At 52.6% G+C, this 27,494-nt stretch overlaps 2 protein-coding genes across 3 annotated transcripts; both read right to left on the reverse strand.

Annotated features, from left to right (window-relative positions):
- Positions 1 to 766: 766 nt before the first annotated feature.
- AP2M1 (adaptor related protein complex 2 subunit mu 1) lies at positions 767 to 9,823 on the reverse strand. Its single transcript, XM_055568897.1, has 11 exons — positions 9,670 to 9,823; positions 7,572 to 7,688; positions 5,498 to 5,763; positions 4,700 to 4,782; positions 3,954 to 4,089; positions 3,722 to 3,863; positions 3,098 to 3,217; positions 2,858 to 2,993; positions 2,657 to 2,754; positions 2,030 to 2,141; positions 767 to 1,376 (listed from the first exon to the last, which is right to left on the reverse strand). Exons 2-11 carry the CDS (start codon positions 7,643 to 7,645, stop codon positions 1,242 to 1,244), a joined length of 1,302 nt encoding a protein of 433 aa, XP_055424872.1. The 5' UTR covers positions 7,646 to 7,688; positions 9,670 to 9,823; the 3' UTR covers positions 767 to 1,241.
- Positions 9,824 to 11,209: 1,386 nt separating this feature from the next.
- Positions 11,210 to 27,494, reverse strand: DVL3 (dishevelled segment polarity protein 3). 2 transcript variants are annotated; one of them, XM_055568898.1, is made up of 16 exons: positions 27,092 to 27,494; positions 21,362 to 21,431; positions 20,759 to 20,880; positions 20,531 to 20,640; positions 20,200 to 20,335; positions 19,930 to 20,023; positions 19,641 to 19,710; positions 18,887 to 19,026; positions 18,645 to 18,721; positions 18,469 to 18,536; positions 18,165 to 18,314; positions 17,440 to 17,571; positions 17,087 to 17,254; positions 14,254 to 14,469; positions 13,756 to 14,166; positions 11,210 to 12,927 (listed from the first exon to the last, which is right to left on the reverse strand). In XM_055568898.1, exons 1-16 carry the CDS (start codon positions 27,250 to 27,252, stop codon positions 12,896 to 12,898), a joined length of 2,157 nt encoding a protein of 718 aa, XP_055424873.1. In that variant the 5' UTR covers positions 27,253 to 27,494; the 3' UTR covers positions 11,210 to 12,895. The 2 variants fall into 2 exon arrangements, with proteins under 2 accessions (XP_055424873.1, XP_055424874.1); XM_055568899.1 differs by lacking the exon at positions 11,210 to 12,927 and having other exon boundaries at positions 13,611 to 14,166; positions 27,092 to 27,492.

A 27,494-nucleotide genomic window follows, 5' to 3' on the forward strand; every position in this document is an offset into this window, starting at 1 on the left:
AACTGGGGATGGCAGATCTTTGCTCCAACACATTAGCAGAATATGGAGCACTCCCCTCAGGGTCCTGTTCACACAATTCTTTGGCAAGGGGAAGGCATGGAGGGAGGAATTATCTAAGAGGCCTGCCTGCCTGTTCAGTGACCCCATGGATTGTATGTAGCCTGCCAGGCTCCTCTGTCCATGGGATTTTCTTGCTTGGAAGTGGGTTGGGAGTGGGTTGCCATTTCCTCCATCAGGGAATATTGCTGACACAGGATCAAAGCCTAGTCTCCTGCATTGCAGGTGAATTCTTAACCCCTCAGCCACGGGGGGCGGGGGCAGCCCGTAAGAGGCCCGGGAAGAGTGAAATTTTTCCTTTTTACAACATACCCACCTAGGTCTGGGAAGCCTGAATAACTGGGAAGAGGATAAAATTAAGAAGTCAGTCAGTTTCTAAGGATGGCTGGGAAGACCAAATGTACACCTTCCTTAATCTCTGCTAATTAGAAAAATACCTGCCTAAAACTGAGGATGATTTTAGTTAAGAATCTCTACCTTCAGGGAACTGGGGCCAGGTGGGGCTGCTTGCCTTTGAGGCTATCAGAGGGCGTTCTGGGGGAAATACCTGTCAGGGTAAGGGCTTGGTTGGCCCTGAGGGACATAACAATTAAGATATGACAAAAGAGTTTAGAAGAGAATTCCACTCAAGGCTGAGTTAAGACAGGGGAGGGGCAGTCCCACCAAACCCTCTCCACTGTAGCTCCCACTTCAACACTTAGCCAGCAGCTCCGTTCTACAGAGTTTATTAGGTTTATAACTGGACGAAGTCACACGTGTACAAAATGAAGCTCACACTATCCCAAAGCAGAGTAGGAATTGAGGGCTGGGGATCCGTTACTGGCCTTTGGGGGAGCTCCGAGGTGAGGGGCAGCCAACCCTCCCACTCCAGAGATGTGGCCATAGGAGAGGGGAGGAGAAGGAGCCCACTTGGCTTTGGTCACAGAACTCAAGAGCCTGGCAGTGGGCTAGGGCAGGCAGATGGATGGTGGAGCAGGAGCCTCTGAAACCACCCCGTTCAGGGAGTCCAGGGACTGCTCCACCAGTCCCACTTGCAATGTGGTTGGTCCAGACCTAGACTCGGGGGCTAGTGCAAAGGGCAGGCAGCAAAGCAGAAGGGAGGAGACACTGATGTGTGGTGGCCAAGGGCACCCAGACCTGTGGAAGAGGGTGGGTGGGGAGGTGGGCTAGCGGCCACCAGGCAGCTAGCAGCGGGTCTCATAAATGCCGCTGCGGCCAATGTAGCGCACCCATTTGATGACATCGTGGTCGCTGTAGTTCAGCTTCGGTTCAAACACCTTCAAGTAGCGCACCTTGAGACCAGAAGGTGCGAATGGCACCTGGGCAAGGGATAGCTCCAGTTAGGGATGTGGCCTTCCTTTCATAGCCAGTCTCCTTGGGGAAGTTCCACAGCCCTGCCCTACCTCATCTCTCTACTAAAAGGGTTTGAATGACTGGGACCCTGAAAGAAGCTCTGGGAAGCTGGGATGGTGAGGGGTCCTCTAAGAGGCTACTAAAGAAGAAAGCGTAACTAGCAATCTATGATTTGGGTTTGAAGTCACGCCCTGCCTGTGATGACCTGAATCAGTTCCTTTAATCAGGAGGTGACAGCAACCAAAGACCTACCTTAAAATATACTTATCCTGCTCAGTTTTATGGACTTAAACAGTAAGGTGGAAAAAATTACATGTTTAATGTGCATAAAGCAAAGTCAGCCCGTTTTCCTGTCTTGTGTCTTACTGAGCATGCAAGCAATCTCAGTTTTTCCTAAGAATTGTTTTATGACCAGCCAAAGGAAGTCAAAGATTTTTGTCAGTGTGAATATCAATTTCTAGGAGGAAGCCTGCAGGGGAAGGAATGGGTCTGTGAATTGAAATCACCTCTCAGGGGTCTCAGTTTCATCATCAGCAAGGTGGTAGGTGCAGAGGTAGACTGGAAGGATTTCTAAGGTCTTTCCTAGCACACATTGCTCTAGGCCCCTTCTCTGCCGTACCTCAAAGTTCATTGAAATGGGGGGTCGAGCCCATTTCTTCTTGTCGTTGGTGGGCAGCAGCTCAATCTCAGCGCTGATTTGCGATTCCTTCATGCCTGCCATGCGCTTGATCCTGGAAACACAGGGTCAACAGGCAGCACGGGCCCCTGGTAGCTAAGAAAAGCTTCAAGGGGGGTTGATGCCCCTTTAAGGAGGTTGTGGGGGGAAAAGAACCCAGAAGCTCAGGGGAGGTGCCAGGGCAAGGCAAGGTGGTGAGGACTCTGATAACCTCTTGCTATGAAACCTTGGGTCTGTTATTCCTTTAGCACTGCGGGCTGCATGCAGTTTCTGCTTAGACACCTGGCCAAGCTATCCCTTGCTCTCTACTTCACAAAGGTACAAGGGCAAATGGGGAAACATTAAAGAATCGTGACAAAGCATGCATGCATGAACCCCAGTGCAGGCATGTGCACAACTGCACAGAGGTACAAGGGATGAGAACACAACCAGGGGCTCCAGGAGAAGCAGTCACCCCCACTCCCCCAATACACACACACACACAGGTACGCGCACAAAAGGTGACACTTAACAAGAGGGTACACGAGGGCTTCTTGAGCCCTATTGTGCCCTCATGAAGGAAAGACTCACTTCCACACGATGGCGTTCTCACTGGCCTTATACTTGGCCTTCCCCTTCATGCAGATTACCTGCACCCCACTAGTGTTCAGTGGGGTTGGGATCCGCACCTGGAAGTGACACACGTGTCAGGGAGCTCTGTTGAATCCTGACATCACCTGCCTTTATTCTTAGAGACAAGTGCTTCCTCCTCCCTAAGCCCCTTATCCTCACCTCAATCTTCTGAGCCAGTAGTGAGGGTTTGAAGTTGGACTTAATGACCACCTTGACCTCCAGCTTGGTGCGTCCCACTTCTCGAACTAGTGGGATCACGCGAAAAGGAAGGATGATGTCCTTGGTGGTGCGATACCTTCAGGGGTGTGACAGCTTTAGGTTGGCACAGCAGAGCCTGTCCTCCCCCCTCTCCCCACTCTCTGCCAATAGCAACCCCTGCTCCTCACACCCCATTGGCACCTCATGAGTTCAAATTCTCCATCTGGTGGGATAAAGCTGATGCTGCGTTCAGAATCAAACTTGCTGAGTCGCACACACTGGTGGAAGGTGCAGTCATCAATGGCAATTGATTGCTTCCCGCTGCAAGCAGGGATAGAAGGTCTTGTTGGTATACGAGGATGGCAGCAGTGAGTCGGGCTGGGAGACTACCCCACCCACAAAGGCTGCAACAGCCTGGACAAGGCTTGCACTGTAACCTATGGAAAGCTGCCAGAATGCAGGTTTCTCACTTGGGGGTCCCTTTCCTAGAGTTATGGATGAGTGGAAGCTTTGCAAACTCATTATCTTTTGCGAGTTCTGCTGTGTGGAACACAAAAGTTTCAGGCACACTGGGCAGAGGCCATCAGTATGTACAGAAGAATCTTGGTCCTTGGGACCAAAAAAAGGGGCTTACTCTGAGTAGGGTGAGGACAACCCCCTCATCTCTTCAACACAGATACCAAGAGCAACCAGCCAAGCACACCCTTGGGAAGTGAGAGTTTGCGTTACTGCAGACATGCAATCTAGAAGGAACCTGTGATTCACCAGGCTCTGCTTAGCTGTCCAAGGTCCACCCTCTCCCACCAGCTACCCTGCTTCGGGCACCTCTTGCTTGTTTCATCAGCTGTGCCTTTGCCTTGCTTCTCAATGACGATCTTGTCATTCATTCCAAACTTGCACTCAGGCATGCCACTCAGATAGCTCTTCATCACTACCCGGCCTGACACATGGGCACTCAGGACCTGCCCTGGTAATGGACAGATAACCAGAAGCAGCTGAGTCAGGACCAATATCCTGCCCTGGCTCCCCTCCAGCTTCATCACGCGAGGGCCCTCACCTTGTGGGGACATGAGGAGGTTCACACTCTCCAGCACATCCAGGAAGAGCTCATTCCGACGATACTTGATGCCCTCCCGCCGCCAGCCAATCTGCCCGGTCACCTGGCTGGTGATCTGAGACTGCTCTTCTTTTGTCTACATGGGGCACAGAGACAAACAACAAGGCCTCACTCCTCGCCCCCTTCAATTCTCTTATCTCCATCCCCACTCCACCCTCATCCCCTCAGCCTTCTAGTCCACACCGTGTGACCCATCTTCCCCCATGGGGCAGGGCCTGGAGAAAACTAAGCAAAGCTGCAAGGGTGGAAGCTGAGGGAACAGCTTACCTGATGCTGGAGAACACAGAGCCAACACGGTGCCCACAGGAAGCAGCAGATGAGTGCAGATGTGAAGAGGCAGGCAGAAAAGAAGGAGAAGGCTATGAGGCCTGGATCCTAGATGGGGGCCCAGGCTCTCTCCTCCTGAGGAATATCAAGCCTCCAGAGCAGCCCACACCCCACTCCCCGCAACATAGAAGGAAACTGCTTGCGCTGTATTCCCAGTAACAGAGACGCTGAGTTGGCAAGCTCCAGGGGTGGGAGAAGGCCACACAGAGCAGAACAGGCCTGCAGTCAGGGCAGAAGGCTCAGGCCAGCACTTCCTATCAAGGATGGGCTCATGAGTCAGCTCAGAAAAGGCCTGCGGGCCAGCCGGGGTGAAGGGCGGCTGGGCTCCACCTTGACTATAGCCTGGACAGTATGAGTACCTGGCTTTTGATCCCCTGCTGGGTGATGAAGGTTTTCAGTGCACCTGTCTCCGAGTTCTGTGGGTAGCCAAAATCTAGGATTTCTGCAAAAGGAAGGGATTCATCAGCTCCTAGAAAAAGCTGAAGGCTCCTACTTCCCATCCCCGCAGCCTGGATACATCTGGCCAGCATAGCTCTAAAAGACATTGTAGCATCATCTACAGCAAGGTTTTTCTAGCTTTGTAGCATTTACTCTAGAATATATGCTTTATAAGAAAACAGTTAAAACATTACATTTTTTTCAAATAGAAAAAAAATCAGAAGAGTCACATGGCCAGTGGGTAAGAAGTCCAGAAGCCCTAAGCCCTTAAAATACAGAGAGTTGATGTGGGAAGGTGGAAGGACTCAGTTCACTTAAATCATACCCTACAGAGGAAACAATGCATCCAGAGGAACCTGCAATATCACATCCTAATCCAGGCTCTGAGGCAGCTCTTGATATGGAAAGCTGGTAGGACAGTCAGTGTAGTAAGGCCCAAACCACAAGGTTAAGAGAATGAAATGTGCTTAACTGAACAGCAGGAGGACCAGCCACCAAAAGACCTTTCGGTCTTCCCCCACCTCTACTCGCTAGCCTATTTCTGTATTCACTTCAGATCAGTCTTTAGGTCTGGATTTGGACTGTCCTCCTGGCTCAAAAGACCATATAGGAAACAAAGTTTAGAGGGCACTGGAGTGAGCCTCAGACCTACTCCCACCTCCAGCCCAGGCCCCACCAGGCTTATTCCCACCCTGGACCCACTGCCCCACCAGCCTCACCATCCAGCAGTTCATATATGAGCACAAAATTGTTCTTGATGTTCTCTTCGCTGATCTTGCCAAAGTAGGCAGCCATTACGTCACACATCTTATAGAGGAATTCGAAGACCATGGCAGCATTGACATTCTGCTTGGTGACAGCTGCCAGCCAGATGTTGGACCGTTTAACATGGAAGAAACTGGTGCGAGCGATGTTGGTGACGGGGCTGCGCACCTGCTGCCGGGCGTGGATAACATTGACCCGAAAGGCGTCCACTGCATTCCTCCTGAGAGAAAAGAGTGCACAGAGGCTGCTCAGTACAGGCAAACCTCACTCCGTGGGGATCAACCACAGCTGCTAACAAATAGCCACCCTCCTCTCTGCTGAAGCCTGACACATACTCGAAAGCCAATGCCTTAACTGTCGGGCCAGTTTCTAAGACTCCTCCCAGCAGGGGCCCAAGAGAAGGGCCAGAGCCAGGCTGACATCTGGCCATGAGAGACAGGAAGTCAAGTGGCAATGACAGTAGGGCAGATAATAAAGTAAGGTCTATCGGATTTAGAGAAATATGTTCCTGACTCCCATGCCTGGCTGCAGTTTCCCTGCTTCCACCTCTATAGCTTCTCAGTAAGCTCCAGGCCCAGAAAAGAGAGAGACCCTGCTTCTTCTCCAGTCTTTCCACCAGCAGGGAAGGCTGAGTCCTCCAGAAGGTAGCAAAGCCAGCATGCCTTCAGAGAGGGCTCTAATATACTGAGGGAAAAGCCAAGGGGTCACAGAGCTGGGTCACCCATGCTTGTCCAGGATCTAATTCCAGGGCAAGTTCAGGGATGAAAAAAAGAATGAAGAGAACAGCGATGGGGGAGCAGGGCCCCCCACCCACCTGTGCCTGGGCAGCAGCTTGACAGGCCGCTTACCTATTGCTACAGCAGCCAATGAGATGGGATGAGAGAAATGACGCCACCGAGAAGAGGAGAGTGACAGTAACGAGAGAGAGGGTTAGAGACACAACACACTGGGGTGGGCAGCACACACCATGCGGCGGAAGCAGATGGGCAACAGGCAAGGGGTGCAGAGCACAGCAAGGCATGCAAGACAGTGTGTGCCCTGGTAGGCTCAGCCAGGCCCTCTAGGGCCAGAGGAGGGGTGTGGATGGGTACAGGCATGCCAGGCATTGCCATGTCTCTAGCTCATGCCCCACCACCAGCCAACAAACAGGCACAAAGGCCAGGCTATCCCCATTAGCCACGAAGCTGGGAGCCACTGTAGCAGGCCCATCTCTGACTGTCTAGTCTAAGCAATTCCAGGAAGAAAAACAGGGCAGCATGAACCAGAGGAACCTAATCTCATCAGAGCTCCTGAGGCTAGGACAAGTCCCCTCTGTCAGGGAAGGTCAGTGGCATGCAGGTGGGGCAGAAAAAGTGAGGCTGTGTCTCCTTGTAGAGGTCTGACGACAGACAAGGAGCTGTTCCTGGTCTACTCTGATAGACCAGAAAAGCAGCACAGCCTCCCTGCCCATCCCTTGGTGACCCAGAGAATGCCTCGGGCTTGCCCAGCACCTCTCTTCCTGGAGTGGCCCAGAGGAACTGAAAACAGCTGAGTCAGCAGCCTGACTCCTGAGAAAGGGAGTGGGAGAAGATTCGGCAGCCTGAAGAGGCTTTCAAGTCCAGTGAAGGCTCTCACCACAAGAAGGGCTTTTGAGAGCAAGACTTAGATTAGTACTGCCAGCCTGACCACTAATTCCACCCGCTAGAGACAGATCTCCCTTCTCAAGGGAGAGATCAACCCTTCAAGCAAAAGCACTCATCTCCAGCAACTAGGTCTGTCACTACAGGGAACAGGAGGCAGCAAGGGTAGGAGTTCCTAGGACTGCGGGGGTCTTGCCATTTCACACGTCCCACTGAGTGGCCAGCAACTGGCTGCTTGGCCAATACCACCAGACCTAGTGGGAACCAGGCTGTAATAGCTGAGCATCCAGGATGCAGCAAGGGGTGGGGAATAGTCCAGATCAAGCCTCTGGGAGAAAGAGACCTGGCCCTGCATGCTGGAGAGGAGGGATGGGAGTGGGGGCACAGCTGGCTCAGCCAGGGCACTCACCCGATGTCATCTCGGTAGACCCGGGAGATGAGCACCTCCCCCTTGTGATTATAGATGAATAAGCCTCCAATCATGGCGGCAGCTCAGTCTTCGCAGCCCATCGCTCTGAGAAGAGACCTAGGATAGATGGGGGCAGTGTAAGGGAAGGCGGCAGAATCTGAGCCCTGTCCCCTAAGGGGCTGTCCAAGTCACTGGCTGGGCCTTTTTCCTGACTCAACCCTACAGCAAGTGACCCTACAGTCCTCTCAGCCAAGCCCCTCCCTTTCACCAGGCCCCAGTTCCTGTTTATCCCATACTGGAAGGGAGAAAAGGAGAGGGACTTAGGCCCAGGATTCTAAGGCCATTCTGACCCTCCCTTTCCTGGGACTGAGCCCAGAGTAGCCCCCTCCCCCTTTCACAGCGCTGAGCTCAGCAAGGCCCCTTCCTGTGCTGACTCTCAATCAGGCTCTAGCTGGTGAGTCACTGCAAAGGCCTGCCTGCGGCTGCAGGAATGGCGGTAGGAATTACTCCAGCTGGTTCAGGCCTGGGGCCCCCAGGCAGAACTTTAGGAGCGCTAGTCTCTCAGGCTCCACTACCCTTCAGAGAAGGCAGCAGGGCCTGAACCTCTGGCTCTCTAATTCACAAAAGTCTAAACATTCTAGAAAAGGGTGTGCAGGGATTGGGGAGGAGAGAAGAGAGCCCTAAGGCCCTGACATCAACCCAGGAGTGCTGCTCCAGCCTGGGAGGCAGTCAAATAAACAAGCAAAACAGCAGAGTAGAAAGGCCCCAGCCCTGACAGACTACATTTCAGTGACCCAAGCAGCTTATTAGTTATTTCTGACCACCTCTATTTTAAATAGAGAAGCTCCTCCTCAGCTCCCAAGTAAATAAGAATACAGGGGTGTTGTGAGAAAGGGGAGAGCAGGTTCATAAGATCAAGAGATCCTTCCAGTGAAAATTCTGATTCCAGACCTGCAACATAATTCATTTCTGACCTGAATGCCTAAAAACAAGGGGCAGAATCCCGGAACTATCTAAATTATTTGGGTCCAACTAATTTAGATTGTTTGCAATGAGAAAAAGGGTTAATTTAATTCTAGATTTCCTGGATTAGCCTTGGTGTTAATTTCACAAGAGGGGCAGTTTAGGAGACTTTCAGTTTCTAAACTGGAAAATAAAGTGTATTACTATAGCAGTCAAGGTGTCCCAGGCTGAGAGAATGAGAAGTCTCTCAAAGTGGTGGACACTTCCCATTCCTCAGTCCCAGAGACCAGGAGAGAAAGCGCAAAATGGAGGTAGAGCCCTGGGCAAAGAAGGAAGTTCACAGGGATCAGGTGGTAGGGAGCTCAGGGCATCAAAGCAGAGATGGGGCCCAGGTCAGGAAAGGAATATTTAGTTAAGGGATAGACTGGCAGCAACAGCCAGGCAGTGTACTCAGGTGAGCCCAGAGCAGCAACAGAGCTGGTGGGGGCACCTGGAGAAAAGAGTTTCCAGTATGGCAAAGGTCACGGCTTTGAAGAGGAAAAAACAGCAGGGTGAGACTAACAGTGGTGAATAAGGGAAAGCTGAGGAGACGTAGCTTGCTGTGGTATGCAGGTGTATAAGCATGCGCGGGTGGTGGGCTTTTCGCCCCGGGGAGGAGGACATCACGGGTAAAGATGGTTCCACGGCATGCGGGGGCTGTCACTCGACTGCAAGGAGAGGGTGCCGCAGAGTGGGGAGCTTGTCACAGTCCAAGGAGGCGGCACAAAGAGGTGTCACTGTCCTAGGGGATGGGGGAATTGTCCTTGCCCCGGGAGGAGGAGGCGCCGAGGGCTAGGAGGTTGTCACGATCTCAGGGAGGGGGCCGCCGCGCGGCGTCTCTGTCTGGGAGGATTCCAGGAGGGTCTCCCTCTCAAGCGAAGCTCCGGGCGGGTCAGGTGGAGGGCACCGCTCCACGCCTGTCCTGCAACCGCGCCCAGGGCGCCCCCGCCCCGCCGTCAGCTCCCTTTCTGATCTGAAGCCTGAGGCCACTCCCGGGTGTGGGCTGCTTTCCGCGTAGCGCAGTGCAGTGAACGGCAAAGCTGGGCAGCCAGGGAGGCGTCCTCCCTCACCCCGTACGGCCAGATCCCGAGCTCACCTAGTGTCCGCGGCCCTCTGCTCGGCCGGCCCGGCCACTCTCCGGATCCCAAGATGTCCGCCCGCCCCCTGCTCGCCTGCCCGCTGCCTCGGCTTTCACTGCAGTGTTGCGGCCCCGCCCCGGCCTCAATTGCGCGTGCGCATCCGCCGACGGCGCAGACTACAAATCCCGACAGGTCTCTCGGCTTTATCTCTTAAAATTTTACGCTCCCCTAGGTTTGGTAGAACTACAACTACCGACAGCCTTCGAGACTCGAAGGAGGGGCTAGGCGTGCCTTGGGCGAGGAGTAGGAGGGGCTTTATTCGGCCCCACCCGAAATACACAATCCACAATACGCTGCTATGCTCACTTCCTTTTCCTCATTGAGCGTTCTGGGAATTGTAGTCTCTGCAATCCCTCTTGTTCCTCTTTCAGAGTTTGTGAGAGCCTCAGAGGATTACTGCCGTTTGTTGAAGCCCATCTGTTAAGCCTTGGATTGCTGTAGGCCTTTCAGTCTCGACAGAATCCGAGGACTGATTGTCATTTTACTTACACACACACACACACACAGGACTGGCAGTATAAGTGTTTGTGCTGAGTTAACTGCTTTATAACATCACCTCTGATTTTCCCAAGCTTTTTTGCATCGTATATTTGTTCTAGACATGAGCCTTTTCCCAGGAATCAAGACTTAAGGTAGGGGGCAGGGAGTAAGGCATCAAATATTTAGAAGAAAAGCTAAAATTTTTCAAAATATGTTTGTGTTCTACCTCAACTATATACCTGTGGGACTATGAGGTCCTCAAGGTCAGGACCTGTGTGTCTTCTACTGACAGGCATATATGTCGCTTAGAAAACTGTTGGCAAGTTGAGTTTAACTGGACATGGTATTTGAAATCCCTTCTTTGATGAATAACCTTCACATCCAAGCTAAGAGGAGGCAGAGCCAATCCTAGCACATGAAAGGCCTGCCTGGCTCTTGCAGGACCTGAAGAACATCTGTTGGCTCTTCTCTTTCTGTAGGGAGAGATACCATTCTGCCTTCCTTAGGCAGGGCCGAGCCCATCATGAGAGGAAGCAAGGGCAAGAAAGGGCAAGACTAGTTGCATATCCTACTATTCCTAGCATTCTCCTGCTAGAAACCAGAATATGGCAGGATGAAAATCTGACCTCCTACAGATCAGGGTCACAGTCTTAAGCCATTAAGTGACTGAATACAGGCACGTCTAATTCTTGAACCGGCACTCAAGGCTTACTCCTACCTTTCTAGGAGCTTTGTCCTCAATACATACCCTAAAGAAAGTGAAGTCAGTCGTGTCCGACTCTTTGCGACCTCATAGACTATAGCCTAACAGGCTCTTCCGTCCATGGGATTATCCAGGCAAGAATACTGGAGTGGGTTGCCATTTCCTTCTCCAGGAGATCTTCCCAGCCCAGGGATTGAACCTGGGTCTCCCGCATTGTAGGCAGACGCTTTACCGTCTGAGACACCAGGGAAGTCTCAGTACATACCCTACCCCTCTACCAATTTAGAGTAAGTAATAATGATAATAATAATAGTAGTAGTAATAATAATAGCTACCATTTATTGAGCACCTATTCTACTGTGTGCCAGGCACTGTGCTAGGCACTTTTCGTACAATATCTAATTTAAATCCTCACAACAACCCTGTGAGGTAGGTATTATTATCATTTTATATATGAGGAAACTGAGGCTCAGAGATTAAATAACTCTCTTATCACACAACCAAAAAGTAGTAGAGTTGGGATTCAAACCCAGAATAACCTGACTCCAAATCCCAAGCTCCTGTGAACTAGAGTAGAGGCAGAGGGGAGAAGAAGGGCCAAAAACAAGAAAACTTGGAGTGGAATGGATATGATATACTGACTAGTAAAATATGGGAAGGAATTTAAGCCCGTAAATGTTTCTAGCTGGTGAGCCTATGAAGAGTGATGAATGTAACCAGGGTTGGAATTCAGGAGGAACATACTTGGCAGTAGGGACAGAAAGAGTTGAGTCCATCTGGACATGTCCAAGGAGATATCCAGCGGGTGATAAAAATACAGATCTAAAGATAAAGGGCAGTTAGGGCTTGAGATATATATTTGGGAATCACCAGCATATCAATGGCAGTTGACATCAGGATGGATGATTCTATTTTGGGAGCAAATAGAGAGGAAAGAGAAGTGGACCAATGATGGAATACAGGGACCCTGAAGGCATGAGCAATAAGGGAAGAATCCTCAAGAGAGTCAGAGATGGCAGAACCAGAGGAGGAAGAGAAGTACAGGAGGCAGCCCCATAGTAGTGGCTAGAGGCAACCATGGTCTGAGCTGGGAGCGAACCTAGAGCTCCCAGAAGGAAGACATGACTGAGTTACACTTCTAACACAGCCCTTATGCACCAACCCTGCCCCACCCTCCCCACCCCGGGAATATTTGTTAAATGAATGAATGCCAAAATACCCCTACCCTGGTTTACACCAAAACTTGGGAGCTTAGGACTTCATCTTACTCTTGACACCCCAGGTCTAAAAATATGGAAGCCTAGGTAAGCCAGAATTTATAGAAGAGGCTCATAGAGAAAGTTGTGATTTGTTTAAATGGGAGAATAAGGTTAAGAAAAAAATAAATACATAAAAAACCACCCCACAAAACTTGGCACTCTATCTGAAGTCCCAGAAGTCCTCCTGCCCAACCTTGCTCTGAATTATCATGATGACTGTGAAAACACAGAAGGGTGTGGAGGGCAGAATGAGAACAATCTGTTAGTTGCCTGGGGTATCTTGTGCTGAGTCCAGCTTATGGGTTTTATTCAGATAGGAAGATGATGGGGACATATGCGGGAGGTGTGAGGGCTATGAAGAGAAAAAAGTCAGGGGACCAGCCCCACAACCTGGGAGAGGACTGGGAGAGAGGGTCCAGCCCTCTGGTCAGGGACCAGCCCTGAGGCTTAAGTGAACTTGCATAGGCACGTGTGTGTGTGAGAGAGAGACAGACAGACACAGGCAGACACAGAGGGAGAAAAAGGGAGAGAGGGAATGAGAGAGCAGAGAATTCTCTGGGGATAGGGGAACAGAGGCTCTCGTAGGTGGGTGAGAGGCTGGGGTGATTCTCAGAAGTCTAGTGACTTGACGTGTTTGTTGAAGTGTGGGTATGGGGGCTGAATATCCTTGGGAAGCCCTGAGGGGCTGCTGAAGCAAGGTTCCTGGTCTCCTCAGAGGCTGGGCCTCCTCTCGCTGGGGACTCACAGAAAGTCAAACAGCCCGAAATTCTTGGCTGCTCCAGGCCCAGGAAAAATTGGGAGAGGAAAAAAGAAAAGAAAAGAAATGTTTCAGCCCAGAGGTGAGATGAGCCTGCTGATTAGTAGGGTTAGGGGTCTGAAGGAACCAGCACACGGAGCAGGCATGGGGTGGGTATAGGTTTGGGTGTAGAGCAGAGATGCTCCCTGGGATCTGCTAGCAGCTCAAGCAACTGAGGGGGCCCTCTGGGCTTCTGCTAAGGTTGAGCACAGGTAGGGTTAGTATGGATGGTTACTGGAGGGGACTGCAGCTCTAGGGTGCAGGGCTGAGGCAGTACGTGGGGACAGTTAGGAGGAGGGGCAGATGAAGCAAGTCTTTTTTGGTGTTAGTATTAAGGGAAAAAATCAAGAAACTGGCATGCATGCAAGATTAATAGAGGGATGATGCTGCTAAATGGTGAAAAGGAACTGGGAAGAGGGGTGTGCAGGTCTTCAAGGGCACCTCTGGGGTCAATTCTTGAAATGTGTGTGGAGGGGGGTTGGGGGAGGGTAAGGAGCAGCACTAGCCATTTGAGTCCCAGGGCACATGAACGATCCTGGGAAGTCCTGCGCAGCAGTTAGCGGGCAGAGGGACAAGCTGGGGCCGGTGGCAGGTTAAGGGCTGCATTGCTGATCAGTGGGTGCACCCCACCCTCGCTGCACCCAGCGAGCAGTTAGCGCGCCTGGATTTAGTTCCATTTATTTCCCTTTCAGGTACCAGACAAAATAAAAAAGACGGACGGAGAGAGGAACGCAGCCAGCCTGGGGCGGGGTAGGATGGTAGTGGGGGAGGGGCCCTGCTCACATCACATCCACGAAGAACTCACTGGGGTTTCCCATGGCCATGCGGAAGGACTGTCTGCTGGCGGTCAGTTCGGGGGGCACAGAGGCCAGGTCGCGGCCCGGAGGGGCTCCCGGGGGCCCCATGGCCGCGGGCGGTGGGGGCATCATCAACATGGGGGGCCCGTAGAGAGGGGGCACCCCAGGGGGGCCGTAGCTTGGGTGCGTGTGATGGCTGCGCAGGCTGCTGGCCAGCGAGTGGTGGCTGCGGTGGCTATGCTCGCTGGCGGCAGGACCCGAGCGCTCGCTGGGCGCCCGCTCCCGCGGCCCCCGCAGACTGCTGCGGGTCGTGTGGTCCGATTCGCTGCCACTGCCGCCCGACTTCGAGTCCCCGGCCTTAGGGTCCTTCTCCTTCCGCCGGTCGCTGCCGCTACGATTGGACCCACTGCTCCGGCTGCCTGCAGGGGACAGGCAGGGACGGGGTGGGAGACACTCAGAGCTTGCGGAGGAAGCCTGGGGCTCGCCCGTGGCCCTCTCCTCATTACCTTCACTGTGCTGACTACTGGCGCTGCCCCCGCCATAGCTGTACCCCAGCTCTGGGAAGCCTGGGTGCGGATTGTAGGGGTGTGGGGGCGGCGGGTACTGGTAAGGGAAAGCCATGGGCCAAGGAGCGGCCCCTGGGTGCGGCAGAGGGGCCAGCGTGTCCTGGTCGGAGGCGCCGCTGGAGCCGTCGTGATCGTGGAGGGAGAGGTTGGCCATGTCTGTGGAGGGAAGCCGAGGACACATGAGCCGGTTCTGTCCCATGCCTCCGCACCCTTAGTCAGCAGAGAGATCCCCCGCCTAGGTCGGGTGGATGTGCTTGGGAAGACAGCGACAGCAGTGGCTGCCAGAATGGGAGGAGGGATAGGCCAGAGATCCTCACTCCTTCAGACCCCCTCTGCCACCCTCCAAAGGTGGTAGGAAGGGAGACCCTGCAGAGACAGGCCCAGAGAAAACCATCCCTTGGAAGGTCCCGAGTCACCACTTCAGATGGTCAGATGCCCAGTTTCTCCTGCTTCCTCAGTGGGCTGGAAGAAGGGGCAAAATTCTTATTTGGCAATTTTCTCTTCAGTTCGCTTCGAGGGTAAAAGGTAGGGAGGGGAGTATGGGAGGCTGAAATACCAGATAGCCACCAGGTGTTGCACACCTGGCCTTTATCAGGCACAATATGAAGCACTTTATCTTATGCAAATGTTACCACAACCCTATGAGGAAGGTATGTTTAGTCACATTTTTTTTTTCCCAGATGAGTACAGTGAAGTCCAGAGAGGTTAAATGACCAGCCAGAAGAGGTCAACCTGAACTGTAGAAGCTCAGAGTTGCTAACTTTACCTTTCCAGATGAGGGCATTAGTAAGAAAGGAGTAGTTTCGGGAAATTTAGGTGAAATTTTGCCCTCCTCATTCACTTAGGACTAAGATCACACCCCATCTGTACCAGGTTCCAGAGCTGTGAGAGAGCTGTAGTTGCCCTAGGGGCCAGTTGTTGGATCCAGACTGAGCTCTTTGATCCCAGCCCTTAAGGGACCTGACCCAAACTTATATGGGAGGAGGAATCAGGAGAGGGAGCTGAGGCAGCTGATGAAGTCTACCAGCCAAACCATCCACTGGTCAAGGCCAGTAGCTAGCATGAGTGGTGGTGGGGGGAGGAAGCAGGCAGCTGACTTGGTGACTACTTCAGCCACGAGGCTGTCGTTCCATGGGCAGTGACTGTGTGCTCCTGGGCTACCCAAGTCCCCAGCTCTTCCCTTTGAGCTTGCCATATTCCCAGCTGAGGAGACCTCGGCCAGTACAAAGGAAAAGGCCTGTTCTGCCAGCATCTCCCTGAGCTCGGCTTCTGGTGACTTGGTCCATGGGTAGAAGACCAGAATGCCCCTGGGATGGACAGTATCTCACAGTATCTCTAAGCAAAAGCCACAGCTATCCTGAGAAGCTTTATGTACCTCTGAAGGTTTGGGGCCAGGGCTGCCTTCTCCTAAATGATGATAATAATATTTGATTGAGTCTAAGGAGTCACTGATTATAAGATGCACTCCAATTTCAGATATTGAAATGTGAAAAAATGTTCTTCTTAGAATCAATTAAATATATGATAAATGGGTAAGCTATTTTTTTTTTTTTAGAGCAATTACTGTGGGCCAAACATGGCACTAAAAACATTATATACATTAAGCTTATATCATTCTCAAAACAAACCTATGAGATATGTTTTACTATTAACTCCATCTTACAGATCAAGAAATTGAGGCACTGAGAGGCTGTGTCACTTACTCATGTTCACATAGTAAGGGTGGAACTAAAATTTGAACTCAGAACTGTCTAATTCCAAAGTCTTATGCATCTATTACTCCTCTTCCATGGGGCCATGCTGGAGCTGCTGAGGGCCAGGGACACTACCCCCCATGCAGGGACCTGTACTCCACAAGAACAGCCTTTCTAGTCCCTTGAACCTAAGCTGAAGCAGAGGCAGAACTGGCTTCTGAGGCTGGGCTTCAGCTCCCAATCTTGAGCCTTGCTGTCCTGTTTTAAGGACTCCCTTCTCCAAAGGCTGTCCACTGGCTCTGGAGAATGGGGCTTCCCTGCAGACTTCTCCTGCTTAAGAACCCTCACTGGCTTTGTACTGTCTCACGATCAAGTCCAGATCCCTTGATACAGCTTGCACAGTCCTCTACAGGCTGGCCCTGTCAGATTTTCCAGCTTCAGTGTGAGGCATAGCTTCAGGGGTCTGAGGAAGCTGGGGACTTGAGGCCTCAGGCCAGCTCCAGTTCCTGTCTTAGTGGAATCTGCTGTGAGGGTGAGCAGGAACCAAGGCTAGGAACTCTGGCTGGCCTTGTTGCGGCAATGTTTCTGCAGCACTATACACCTAGGACAGCCTTGATGTGGGAAGAACAAAGGCTCTGGAGCCAGAAAGACCTAGACTCAAGGTCTCACTTCTCTGCTTCCAGCTGTGAAACCTGGAGTGGACTACTTACCTTATATAAGTCTCAGTTTCCTCATCTGAAAACAGAATCATCTCCCCAAGGGCTTTAGGGAGGTTGTGAGGATTGAGTGAGAGTGAGATGATGCTTTAGAAACAACCAGCATGGTGCCAGGCACAGAGCAGGTACTCAGAAAATGCCAGCCCCAAGGGGGCTGGGCAGGGCAGTGAAGAAGAACTGGTCTGGGCTCTGCCTAAGAACTGGTCTGGGCTCTGCCTCTACCGCACAGAACTGTCAGGTCTTGAGGCTCCCCCAGCTCTGCTGCCCCCTAATCTGGGTTCCCTAGAGTCTGCTGCAACATCCAACCAGGCAACTCCCACTTTCAACCAGGAGACAGGGCAAGGAGGTTGGGGAGGCACGTACTGCCACAGAGGTCGCCGAAGATGTAGTAGCACTGCTCGGAGAAGGTGATCTTGTTGACAGTGTGGCGGATGAAGCCGGCTTTCAGCAGGTTGCTGGCATACTTGCGGGCCTCTCGCCGGTCAGTGAAGCCTTCCACGTTGTGGTACAGCCAGTCCACCACATCCGAGCCTGAGGGCAAGGCTGCCACTTGATTGGGAGGCCCACCAGACCTGGGCTCTTCTGACCTCACAGGAGCCATGAGGCTGGTGCTGATTCCAACTCCAAGGGGTGGCCCAAGGGAGTTCTTGGGTCCTGGCTTGCCCCGCCCCACCACTTTCCACCCCATCCTTCATCCCACCATGGGGCCCTCTCACCGATGAAAGCGTTGGGAATGGTAATCTTGAGCCACATTCGGTCACGGACCTCTAGCCCGGATTCAGGGGAGGCCATGGCTTTTACTATGGCAGCCATGTCACTGTGGATGGAGAGGTGGAAGTCGTCTAGGCCTGGGGGTGGGAGGTAGAATGGTGAGGCAGAAAGGGGCTATGGAGTCAAGTACACAGGAGTTTGCATTCCAGCACTACTGCCTAATAACATGGACCAATGTCAGGCAAACTACCAACATTTTGGACACCCAGTTTCCGCTTCTGTAAAAATAGGGACTTTAATATCTATTTTACAGGGATATTTGAAGGGAGAATTAAATAATGTAAATGAAGGTGCTTAGCCCAGTGTATAATGTATGCTGTGATAATAGAAAGGCAGTCATTTACTGAGCGCTTACTTTATGCCACACACTGTGCTTGATGTTTTACTTGTATCCTCTCATTAAACCCCAGAAGCCTGGTAAAGTGCATATCATCAGTCCCATTTTACAAGAGGAAACTGAGGCTTATGGGTGCTCAGTACAGGCTCAGAAGCAAACTGTTTGGTGAGGGTCAGTGTCCACTGAGGGAAACTGGAGAGTGAGGTGGCTGGAACAGACCGACTCTCCTCTCCAGCTCCCTGGGATGCTCAAGCAAGAGTCTCCAGGTGGGCCTTCATCGGTCCCTTCCAGCTAGTCCTGTGCTGGGCCCAGGGGTCAGGGTTGGACACTCACGCTCTGTGTCAGGGATGGAGCTGGTGATGGAGGAGCTGGTGGAAGTGATGGTGCTCAGGGAAGGGCTCATGCCGTAGGCAGGGAAGGTGCCGGTCATGGCTGCGGTGTGGGAGACCCAGGCCGCGGGGTCAATGGGCCGGATGGGCTCACCTGCGGGGAGGATGAGGAGTCAGGGACTACCCGCCCTGCCCACTGCCTGGCCCTATAGGGTAGGGGTGAGGTTCAGGGTAACACAGAAGGAAGGAGAGACAGGGTTCACATATGCTAGGCACCAGCTTTAGGGCCCAGTCTCCCATCCACTTACTCCTGGGCAGTGTGAAGCACCCACGTGGACTTGGGTCCCAGCACTTGGCTACAGTCAAGGTGATGGGCCTGAAAGCAAGGGTGTCCCTAGTGAGAGCAGGATGTGTGGAGGCCAAACCAAGCCCCTTCCCTGTTAGCCAGAAATATCTGCCCTCTCCTCCCCAATGCCATCCATACCCTGGTTTGTGCACAATTTCCCGAAGTACTCGGACCGCGTCATCATTACTCATGTTCTCAAAGTTGATCTCGTTTACCTGGGAAAAAGGACCAGGAGTGGAATATGCAGCTGTGTTGGGGAGATGGTAGGGAAGCTAAATTTGGCGGGCTGGGGGTCTTCCCCATACCAAGAATCAGGATACAGAGGGTGTGGACATTTCCCCGTCTCCATCCATACCACCACCCAGGGTGGGCAATGGTACCTGTAACAGCATGTCTCCTGGCTCAATGCGTCCATCAGCAGCCACGGCCCCACCCTTCATGATGGAGCCGATGTAGATGCCTCCATCACCACGCTCGTTGCTTTGGCCCACAATGGAGATGCCCAAGAAGTTATACTTTTCTACAGGGAGTAATAAGAACTTGAGACAGGAACAACGTTCCTACCCAAATTCTAAGCCCTTCATTAGAAAAGGGTAGAAAAGGACAAGAACTAACATTTATTGAACTTGAATCAGGCACTGTATTCTGCATACTCAAACATACTTTCACTTAATCCTTGTTGGCTATGAGGCAGGGACTCAATCCTGTTTTACAGAGCAGACAACTGAGGTGCAGAGAATTTGAGCGACTTTTCTAAGCCATGAAGTGGCAGAGTTAGGATTCAAACTCAGATTTAAATTCCAAAGTTGGGGCTCTTTTCACTACATCCTGCTACCTCCTAAAGAAGAACACCTAGGGCAGAAATCAGAGACCAAGAATGCAAGGGATGGAAAGCGGGAAGCGGGGAAGCATCAGAATCACTTTAGGGAGCCTTCCTGGATGCCATTCTCTGCTTCCATAGTGCTTATCTCTGTCATAGCTCTGATCGTGAGATACTGAACGGATCAGTGTATGTAGCAGTTAATGCTTATGAAAGACAGCTCCTTGAGGGAAGGGAACATATCATGTGTCTCTCTGCACTCCCAGTGTCTGGCACATAGCAGGTGCTGGAAAGTGTCATTTCACAAGACTCACCCATGTTGAGAGTGACGGTGATGATGTTGAGTGACATGGTGGAGTCCGTGATGCTGCTGAAGGACGAAGACTGGAATAGACAGAGGCCCTGAGCAGCAGGCAGGGGTGGCAGGAACTCACTGCTCCCACCGAGCTCTTCCTCAAGGCTAGCCCTCAGCACCACCTCCCCTCTAGGATGCTATACCCTGACCCAAGGGAAGGGATCGAAGGAAGGAAGCACAAACTCTCATCTTGCTGCGGGCAGGGGGGCTCGGTCTGCTCCACCCACCCCAGCATATTGGCCCCATACCCGCTCAATCCGGGAAACCTTCTGCTTCCGCCGCCGCCGCTTGTGTCTTCTCATCAGGCGTGAGGCGCTGCTCTGCTCTGTGGAGCTGCTGAACCTGTGGGGCCCACAGTCGTTCCCCACCAGGCTGGCCCAGTCCTATCCCATAAGAGGCATCGCAGGGACCGGGTCCCCACCACAAAGCCCACATCCCCCCCAGGGGCCCAGCATCCTCAGGGTTCAGGGCTCCTACGGGTCACCTATCCCATAGTACCCAGGATACCAAAGCCCCACCTGCTGGTGGAATCATCCTCATCTGAATCAAAGAAGCTGGTGGTCTCCAACTCGCTGCTCATCAGGGTGGAGGAGCTGTCATAACCCCCTGGCTCTCGTCGCCGCTCCCCCTTGGCAGTTCCATTCAGCCGGGTTGCTGCAGGGGATGGAGGCAGCTGGGCTCACAGTGCTTGATGAAGGAGAGAAGGAGGGGAGAGGGACGAGCCAGGGGCTGTACTGGGGCCAGGCCTATCCAGAGCTCAGGAAGGAAGGCAGAGAGTTGGGTAGCTGGGTGGAAGGGGCAGGGAGAGATGTTGGGGGTGGGGAAGGTGTGGGTTCAGGGAGGACGCACTGTGCTCTGGGCCGTCCCTCCGGCGTGGCCGCTCTCGCTGGGCAGACACCAAGGAGTCAGTCTCTGTGTCGTTGTCCAGGTTCTCCTGGCTGCCCCCACCAGCGTGAGGGCTGTAGGGAAGAGAGGACTCGGTGGGGGAGGGTGCAGGCTGGGGGCCCCCTCCTCCAGCTAAGCTGAGCTGAGGCAGCCCTCCCCCAGGGGCTCTCCCCACCCTCTGGTCACACTCACTGGAAGGATGGGGGCCGGGAGTCGCCGATGCCTCCTGTGCGCTCCATGGGCGGTGGCAGTTCTGCCGGGCTGTCAGCACAGAAGGGTGCTGGTTCTGGGTGTGAGCCTTCAGCCGACACCAGCTGATGGGGAGAAGATGCTTGGGTACTGGGGCACAGAGGCCCCAGGGAAAAGGGGCTAGCTGGCTTTTGGCAGGGCATGAAGACTTGGGAAGAATGAAGTGGGGACATGGAGGGAGAAGAGACGGGACTGTGCAAGATCAGCTGAGATGACGAGGAGGCTGAAACACATGGGCTAGCAAAATGGAATGGGGGCAGAGAACAAGGGTCAGAGGTCCAAGGTAGACGTCGGCACGTGACAAGTGCCACAAAGGACATAGGAGACGCTTTTTGTCTCCAGTGTGTACTTCTGTCTCTTTCCCCCCTTCCCACCACTCTCTGACTTTTCACCAAGGCTATAGAATCTGCAGTGAGAGAGTTCAGTTAGAAAACTCAAGGAAGATTCAGATACTGAAGCATCAAACCACGGTCTCAGCAATGCCTTTCCTCCATCCAGCTCACTGCAGGAATGCAGGTGGACAGAGGGTTGAGGCGAGGTCCTTACCCAGGACACCACCCGGCCATTGAAGCAGGGCAGCTTGGCATTGTCATCCGAGATCTCCTCCTTCACCACTCTGCAGGGAAAGGAGGGTGTCAGAGTGAGCTTTCTGGGGTGGGAAATACAACCCCAGTTCTCAGGGGCTCCTCTACCCTGAACTGGGAATCAAACCACCAGCATAAGCCTGTTCAAATGGGAGCGGGGGGGTGACCCAGGAACAGATCTCTATCACCACCAGAAGGACACCAGCCATGCCCAGGGCAGCTGCCTTCCTGGGGCATTCTCCTGGCCATCGAGTGACTGCAAATTACACCTGATAAATCTCTGTCCCCATTGAGCGCAGTCACCCCTAGAATCTCAAGAGTGGTACTCATCCCCCGACATGGCTCTCCTGTGCTAGATATTATCTTTCTCTCTGAACCGAAATTAGGAAAAAACACACCCTTATCACTGTCCTCTTCTCAGTTGGGAATCCTGACATTCTTCTGGGAGGTGTGGATGAGGAATTGAAGGAAATTAGAAAAGAGAAGGGGAGAAGGCATTTACCAAACATCCCCCACTGCCACTATGACACTGGTAACAACCGCCTTCATTTACTGAGCATGTACTATGGGTCAAGCACTAAGCTAAGCAGTTTACTAGTATCACTTCATTTAATATTCTCAGCAATGCTGTAAAATAGATACAGATGGGGAAACCAAGGCTCGGCAGGTTCAGAAATTCACCTACAGTCACATAATTAATGAACAGCTGGAATATGAATCCTGGTCAGCCTGATTCCAAAGCCTTTATTCTTACCTATTATACCATCTTATCCCCCTACAGTTAGAATGTATAATCTTCACATCAGCCTCACTGTATAGACAATATGATCTTGATTTTATGAATAAGGAAATAGAAAGAATTAGAAACTTGTTCAAGGTTACAGAGCTAGATGTCAGGGCTGGAATTCCACTCTAAGCTCGTCCGACTCCAAAGCCTATATTCTTCCCAGGGTATTCCACATTATTTTCCATACAGTGATGGAGGTGATGTGGGTCTGTGTGGAGGGTGGGGGTGTGGGAGACAGTGATGCGGGGTATAGGCGAGGCAGGCAGCATATAGTCTCAGGTGTGCAGTTTGGCCTGGTGCATCAGTGAGGCAAGAAGTCAGATTATAACTATAGTTTGGGGCCAGGAAAGGGAACAGAAAAGCTTGACCCCCACCTCCCCTCCACCCCCTGCCAGACTGCATCAGACATCTCAGGAGCACAGAACTAGAAAGCTGTGATCCAGGGCAAGAGGAAGACATGTGCCTGGAGCTCCAAGCAGAGAGGGAAGACAGGAAGGAGTCTGGGAAGCCCAGTCCCCCCATGTTCTTAAAGCAGCTCCTGCCCAGAGCTAGGGACGTGCTTGGCTCCTAGTGATGCTCACATTCCTGGACTCACAGCCAAGTTCAAAGGCTGAGCATGCCCTCCTCCCTCCCATTCAGCTCTGACTCCTCCGACGTTTCCAACCCCACAGCAACCCCAAGAAATCAGCTCAAATCATCCTGCGTAGGCGCACGACAGAAAGCCTGGAGACAGAACAGACTAGAAAACAGAGACACAGACATAGCTCAGACACACTAGCCAGTCTGATTGCAGGGGACCCCAAGATTGTAGCCCCCATGGGAATTGGGGCTCAAATTGAAAGGAGGTATGTGGGCCATGGGGCAAGGACTGCAACCTTCTCTGGAGAGGGTCTCAGCACCCCTGTGGTGGGAAACTGCTGTTGGGTCCCCACCACCCCCTCCCCCTGGAGGCCCCACCACACAGCTCCACACTACAGATGTTTCCTCTCTTTCTGGGGGTCACCGACAGGTCACCAAGGCTCTGCTGACTCACAATGATCAGCTGATCTTCAGCAGCCTTGGGGGACTTCAGACAGGCCTCCCCCTCCCACCATGAAGCTGAATGGCTCAGGGTTCCACAGCACTTATACACTCACATACACACACATACCAAGTGGAATCAGACAAATCTGGGTTCAAATTCCAATTCCGCCACTTATTAGCCCTCCTCTCTTAGAGAATTTTCTTAACTTTTCCAAGCCTTTTCTCATCCTGGTAAGTGAGATTTGTAAATGCCTGACATAGGCCAGACATACACTAAAAACTAGTTAATAACTTTGTCAATTTTTTGCAGGATCCATACTCTCTTTCTAAATAGGTGTAAGTTTCTAAGGGCAGGGACCAAACATCTGCTTATCACTCATTGTTCAATGGAGTAAAAAGCCTTTGCCAAGAGCCCAGTGGGCTTTAAGTTTTGTGCTCGCCATTGCATGGTGCTCAAGAAGCATCAGACCTGGAACCTGCCCTGTTCTTGGAGGAACTGACCAATGCACACAGTTCATGTGAGTATACTGCAAGTGGAAGCGATCAGAGCTGTAAAGACAGCAGATGTGTTTACTGGACAGACATCTGCTGAGTATTACTAAGTATAGGATCCTGGCTACGACCAGAGTAGGTGTAAGGATAAATAGGAATATAACTTTCAAAAGTACAACCCAGAGGAAAGAATTTGGACCTGGAGAAGATCAGGGAAGAGAAGTACCCCAGGTAGAAGGCCCAGAGACGGGCCAGTGTGGGATGTGGAGCCGGGAGCAACACGAGCAACACTGTGGCCCATGCTGTTCCTCCCACGGCTCACGGCTCCTCTAGTGGTGGTACCTTGTTCTCCCATCCACCATCTCCTCAGTGCTGAAAATGTTTAATGTTTATTTCTATATCTCAAATAATTTAAGAGGACCGGGCCTACCCTGAGCTTGACAAATATTTCTGAAGACCAGATTGGGGTTGGGAGTCCTCAGACCTTATACACCAGAACCTGGTTGAGTGACCCTGGAGAGCTGGAGGAGATAGCAGCCTTCCTTCCCTGACCCACTTCCCCATCTGTCAGCAGGGGTCACAGGGCCCTGCCTGACCCCTTATCATGGGGCTAGGATAGGTGGCAGCCCTGTCACCTCCACAGTTTGCTGAGGCTCAGCATATTCCTCAGAGAGGATATATTTGTTAAGTGATGGTGATAATAATACCTACAGTTGTGTGATTAATGCCTTAGACTTTGGAGCCAGGTTCCTAATAAGCTCTGCCACTTATTAGCTGTGTGACCTAGGATAAGGAAGTTACTTAAGTTTTCTGTGCTCTACTTTCCTCATCTATAAATTGAAGATATTACTACCTGTTCCACAGGACTGTTAAGAGGATCTGAATGAGTAAAGATGTGAAAGTCATTTAGATCAGTGTCTGCACACTATAAGCACCATAAAAAGTTTAATAAATGAAATATAGATATACACTGCTGCTGCTAAGTCACTCCAGTCGTGTCCGACTCTGTGCGACCCCATAGACGGCAGCCCACCAGGCTCCCCCGTGCCTGGGATTCTCCAGGCAAGAACACTGGAGTGGGTTGCCATTTCCTTCTCCAATGCATGAAAGTGAAAAGTGAAAGTGAAGTCGCTCAGCCATGTCCGACCCTCAGAGACCCCATGGACTGCAGCCTACCAGGCTCCTCTGTCCATGGGATTTTCCAGGCAAGAGTACTGGAGTGGGGTGCCATTGCCTGCTCTGATAGATATACACATTCATCAGCTATTAGTTATCTGTGACAAGATAGCCCTACCAGGTCTCCTCACCATTAATTCTTCTGGGTATAAACATGATCAATCTCCTCTACTTCATTTTTACCATTGTTTTCAACATTGCTAAAATGGCCTTCTCTAATATTTTGCAAAAGATGGTTCAAGCTCAAGTACCACTGATGAATGCAAGATGATTTCAGGAGTATCTGAATGAATGTTTAACTCAAGAGTTAAATATTTTTAAACATAGTTTAGAAAGAAATATAAATAGAAAATCAGACCTGTGGTTCCATATTATTGATTGGGTCAAACTAAGAGTGAGTGGACTGACAGTGGACTCAAAGATATTAAGTCAACAATGAGTAGATGTAATGAGAGCCCTCTATGACTTCAGTTAGGCCTGGCTTGACAGCAGCCTGAGGACAGTAGGAGGTGGCCCACAGAGGTCTAGGTTTAGGAGGTGGGGGCGCTCGGCCTAGTGTATTCTGGGATGAATAGGGGGGTAGAGACACAGGCCTAACCTAGTCCTTTAAGGCACTTGGCCCCAGGCTGGCCCCACTGGACTCCAGCTGATTTTCCCCTATTCCATACCCTGAGGCAGTATCTTGGTCTCTTCTAACTCCACTCTTCCCTTAACAGACCAAGGCATCTCCCCCAGTCCCCTCACCACTCCCACCCCTTGCAGATGGATCCTTCTTCACCATCTTCCAATCAGGGGTGTCTGTCTCTGGACTGAAGCCAGATAATCATTACTACACCAGGAATACTCTACCCCAAGGCAGGAACAGCAACAGAATCAAGAACAGTTAGAAGCTGCATAGTACTTCCCACCTTACAAAGCACTTTCACACATATGAGCTCATGGGATCATCAAACCCTGAGTTCCAGGGGGAAAGGTGACACTAAAACATGCCAGGCAGAAGACAGAGAAGGTGCTAGCATCCCAGAGCCAGGAGGGCTAGGAGCCTTGGAGAGAAGCCAGGGTGATGAACACCAGGGAGAAGAATGTCTCCCCTTACTCAGCTCTGGGCCTTGGCTCTAAAGAGCACTGTAGGCTCAGGCTACGGCTGGAGAGGCGGCCTTTAGGCCTGGAGGGCCCAGGAAGGCCTTCCCGCAGGCCTTCAGGCCCAGTGCCCAGTTACCGCGGGGCAGGCTAGTGTGGGGGCCGCCCCCTCCCCAGTCCCCTGGGAGTTGGGGGTGGGGGGCGGGGAGTGAGGGGATCAGCCAGGCTCCCCCTCCCAGGCCAGCTGCTACAGAACCATCCGGCTCCAACATTCCATCCCCTCTTAAAGGGGAAGTCACTGCTTCCAAACTCCGCCTGTCCAAAGCCCAGCAGCTGGGGGAAGAAGACTCCGTCAGGGAGGGGAGGATGAACACCAAGAGACCCTTCCTGGCTCGCCCGTTCAGGCTCTGAGGCCTCTTCCAAGGTCTCCTCCTTGGCCACCATCTGGAGGAAAGAGGCCCCAGTTCTGCAAGGGAATCTGCACCTGGGCTAGTGGGGACTCTTCCTCGGGGGTGAGGCGCCCTGCTCCCTGACAACATCCCGAATGGCCCACAGGGGACAGGGGAGACAGCTAAGTAAACATCAGAGCTGCAGGCCTTAGTTTACAGCCTGAGCAACCCCCAGCCAATTCAAGGTCCCACAGCATAGCCCCTAGATGCTCCATATTCCAAATATGGCTCGGAGTTGTGGAGCTGAAAAGATGGAGAAGGCAGGCCGAGTGCCAAACACCCTGAGTCTCTGCTAGAAAGGTGGCTCCGTTGGCAGGAGGGCTGGGGACTGCGATCTGCAATGGGTGGGGGTGGGGGGGTGTGTCTGTTTGTGTAGGCCGCTGGTTTCTGAGGAGGTAAGGGAGCTTGACTGAGCTGGAACTGACTGCTCTTAGGGAGTTGAACGTCCCCTTTAAACTAGGGGGCCAGGGTCCCAAACAAGAGGGGAAAGGGGAGCTCCTAGAGGGGCTGAAAGTCCAGCCTCTGAAAAAGCCAACGGGGGCCGAATGGCCGCGTGGCCCCTAGAATCCAGAGTGGGGCTAGAAGCCAGCGTAGCAAGGGGGAGGGGGGCGTCCAAACTGGTCGAGTGGGCCCCTAGAAGCGGAGTGGCCGGGGTTCCCCGGAGGCGAGGCGGAGCCATCCTCACCCGAAATCGTCGTCCATAGACTTGAAGAAGAACTTATAGCTGGGTCGTTGCAGAACGCCCTTAAAGTCCGCCAAGGTGACGCGCTCGGCGGGCAGGGGCAGCTTCACCAGGTACGGCGTCTCCTGCCCGTCCAGGTGGTAGATGATCTTGGTCTCGCCCATGGCTCCGGCCTTGGGCCCGGCGGCCCGCGCGCTGCCTGCTCGGGAGGCCGGGCCGGGCCTCTCGGGCGGCGGCAGCGGCGCTCGGCGCGGCCCAGCGGCTCAGCCCAGCTCCGCGGCCGGCCGCGGCGCCAGCTCCCTTGTTCTCCGGCCGCTCCCGGGTCCCAGCGCCGCCTGCCGCGGTCGCGGCCGCCGCTTCCGCTCCCCACTCTCCCGGCTCGGCTGGCTACGGCGACTCTTCCGGT

The sequence above is a fragment of the Bubalus kerabau genome, chromosome 2, assembly GCF_029407905.1.
Source record: "Bubalus kerabau isolate K-KA32 ecotype Philippines breed swamp buffalo chromosome 2, PCC_UOA_SB_1v2, whole genome shotgun sequence".
In the NCBI taxonomy this organism is placed as follows: domain Eukaryota; kingdom Metazoa; phylum Chordata; class Mammalia; order Artiodactyla; family Bovidae; genus Bubalus; species Bubalus kerabau.

Coding starts and splice junctions, on each gene's coding strand:
- AP2M1 (XM_055568897.1), bottom strand. CDS start 7,645: ATGATTGGAGGCTTATTCATCTATAATCACAAGGGGGAGGTGCTCATC. Junction 2,755..2,857: donor TACTGGCTCAGAAGATTGAG/GTGAGGATAAGG, acceptor TGTCACTTCCAG/GTGCGGATCCCAACCCCACT. Junction 2,142..2,656: donor GAGAACGCCATCGTGTGGAA/GTGAGTCTTTCC, acceptor CTGTGTTTCCAG/GATCAAGCGCATGGCAGGCA.
- DVL3 (XM_055568898.1), bottom strand. CDS start 27,252: ATGGGCGAGACCAAGATCATCTACCACCTGGACGGGCAGGAGACGCCG. Junction 19,711..19,929: donor AGGTTTCCCGGATTGAGCGG/GTATGGGGCCAA, acceptor TGTCTATTCCAG/TCTTCGTCCTTCAGCAGCAT. Junction 12,928..13,755: donor CATGGCCATGGGAAACCCCA/GTGAGTTCTTCG, acceptor GGCCTGGAGCAG/CCAAGAATTTCGGGCTGTTT.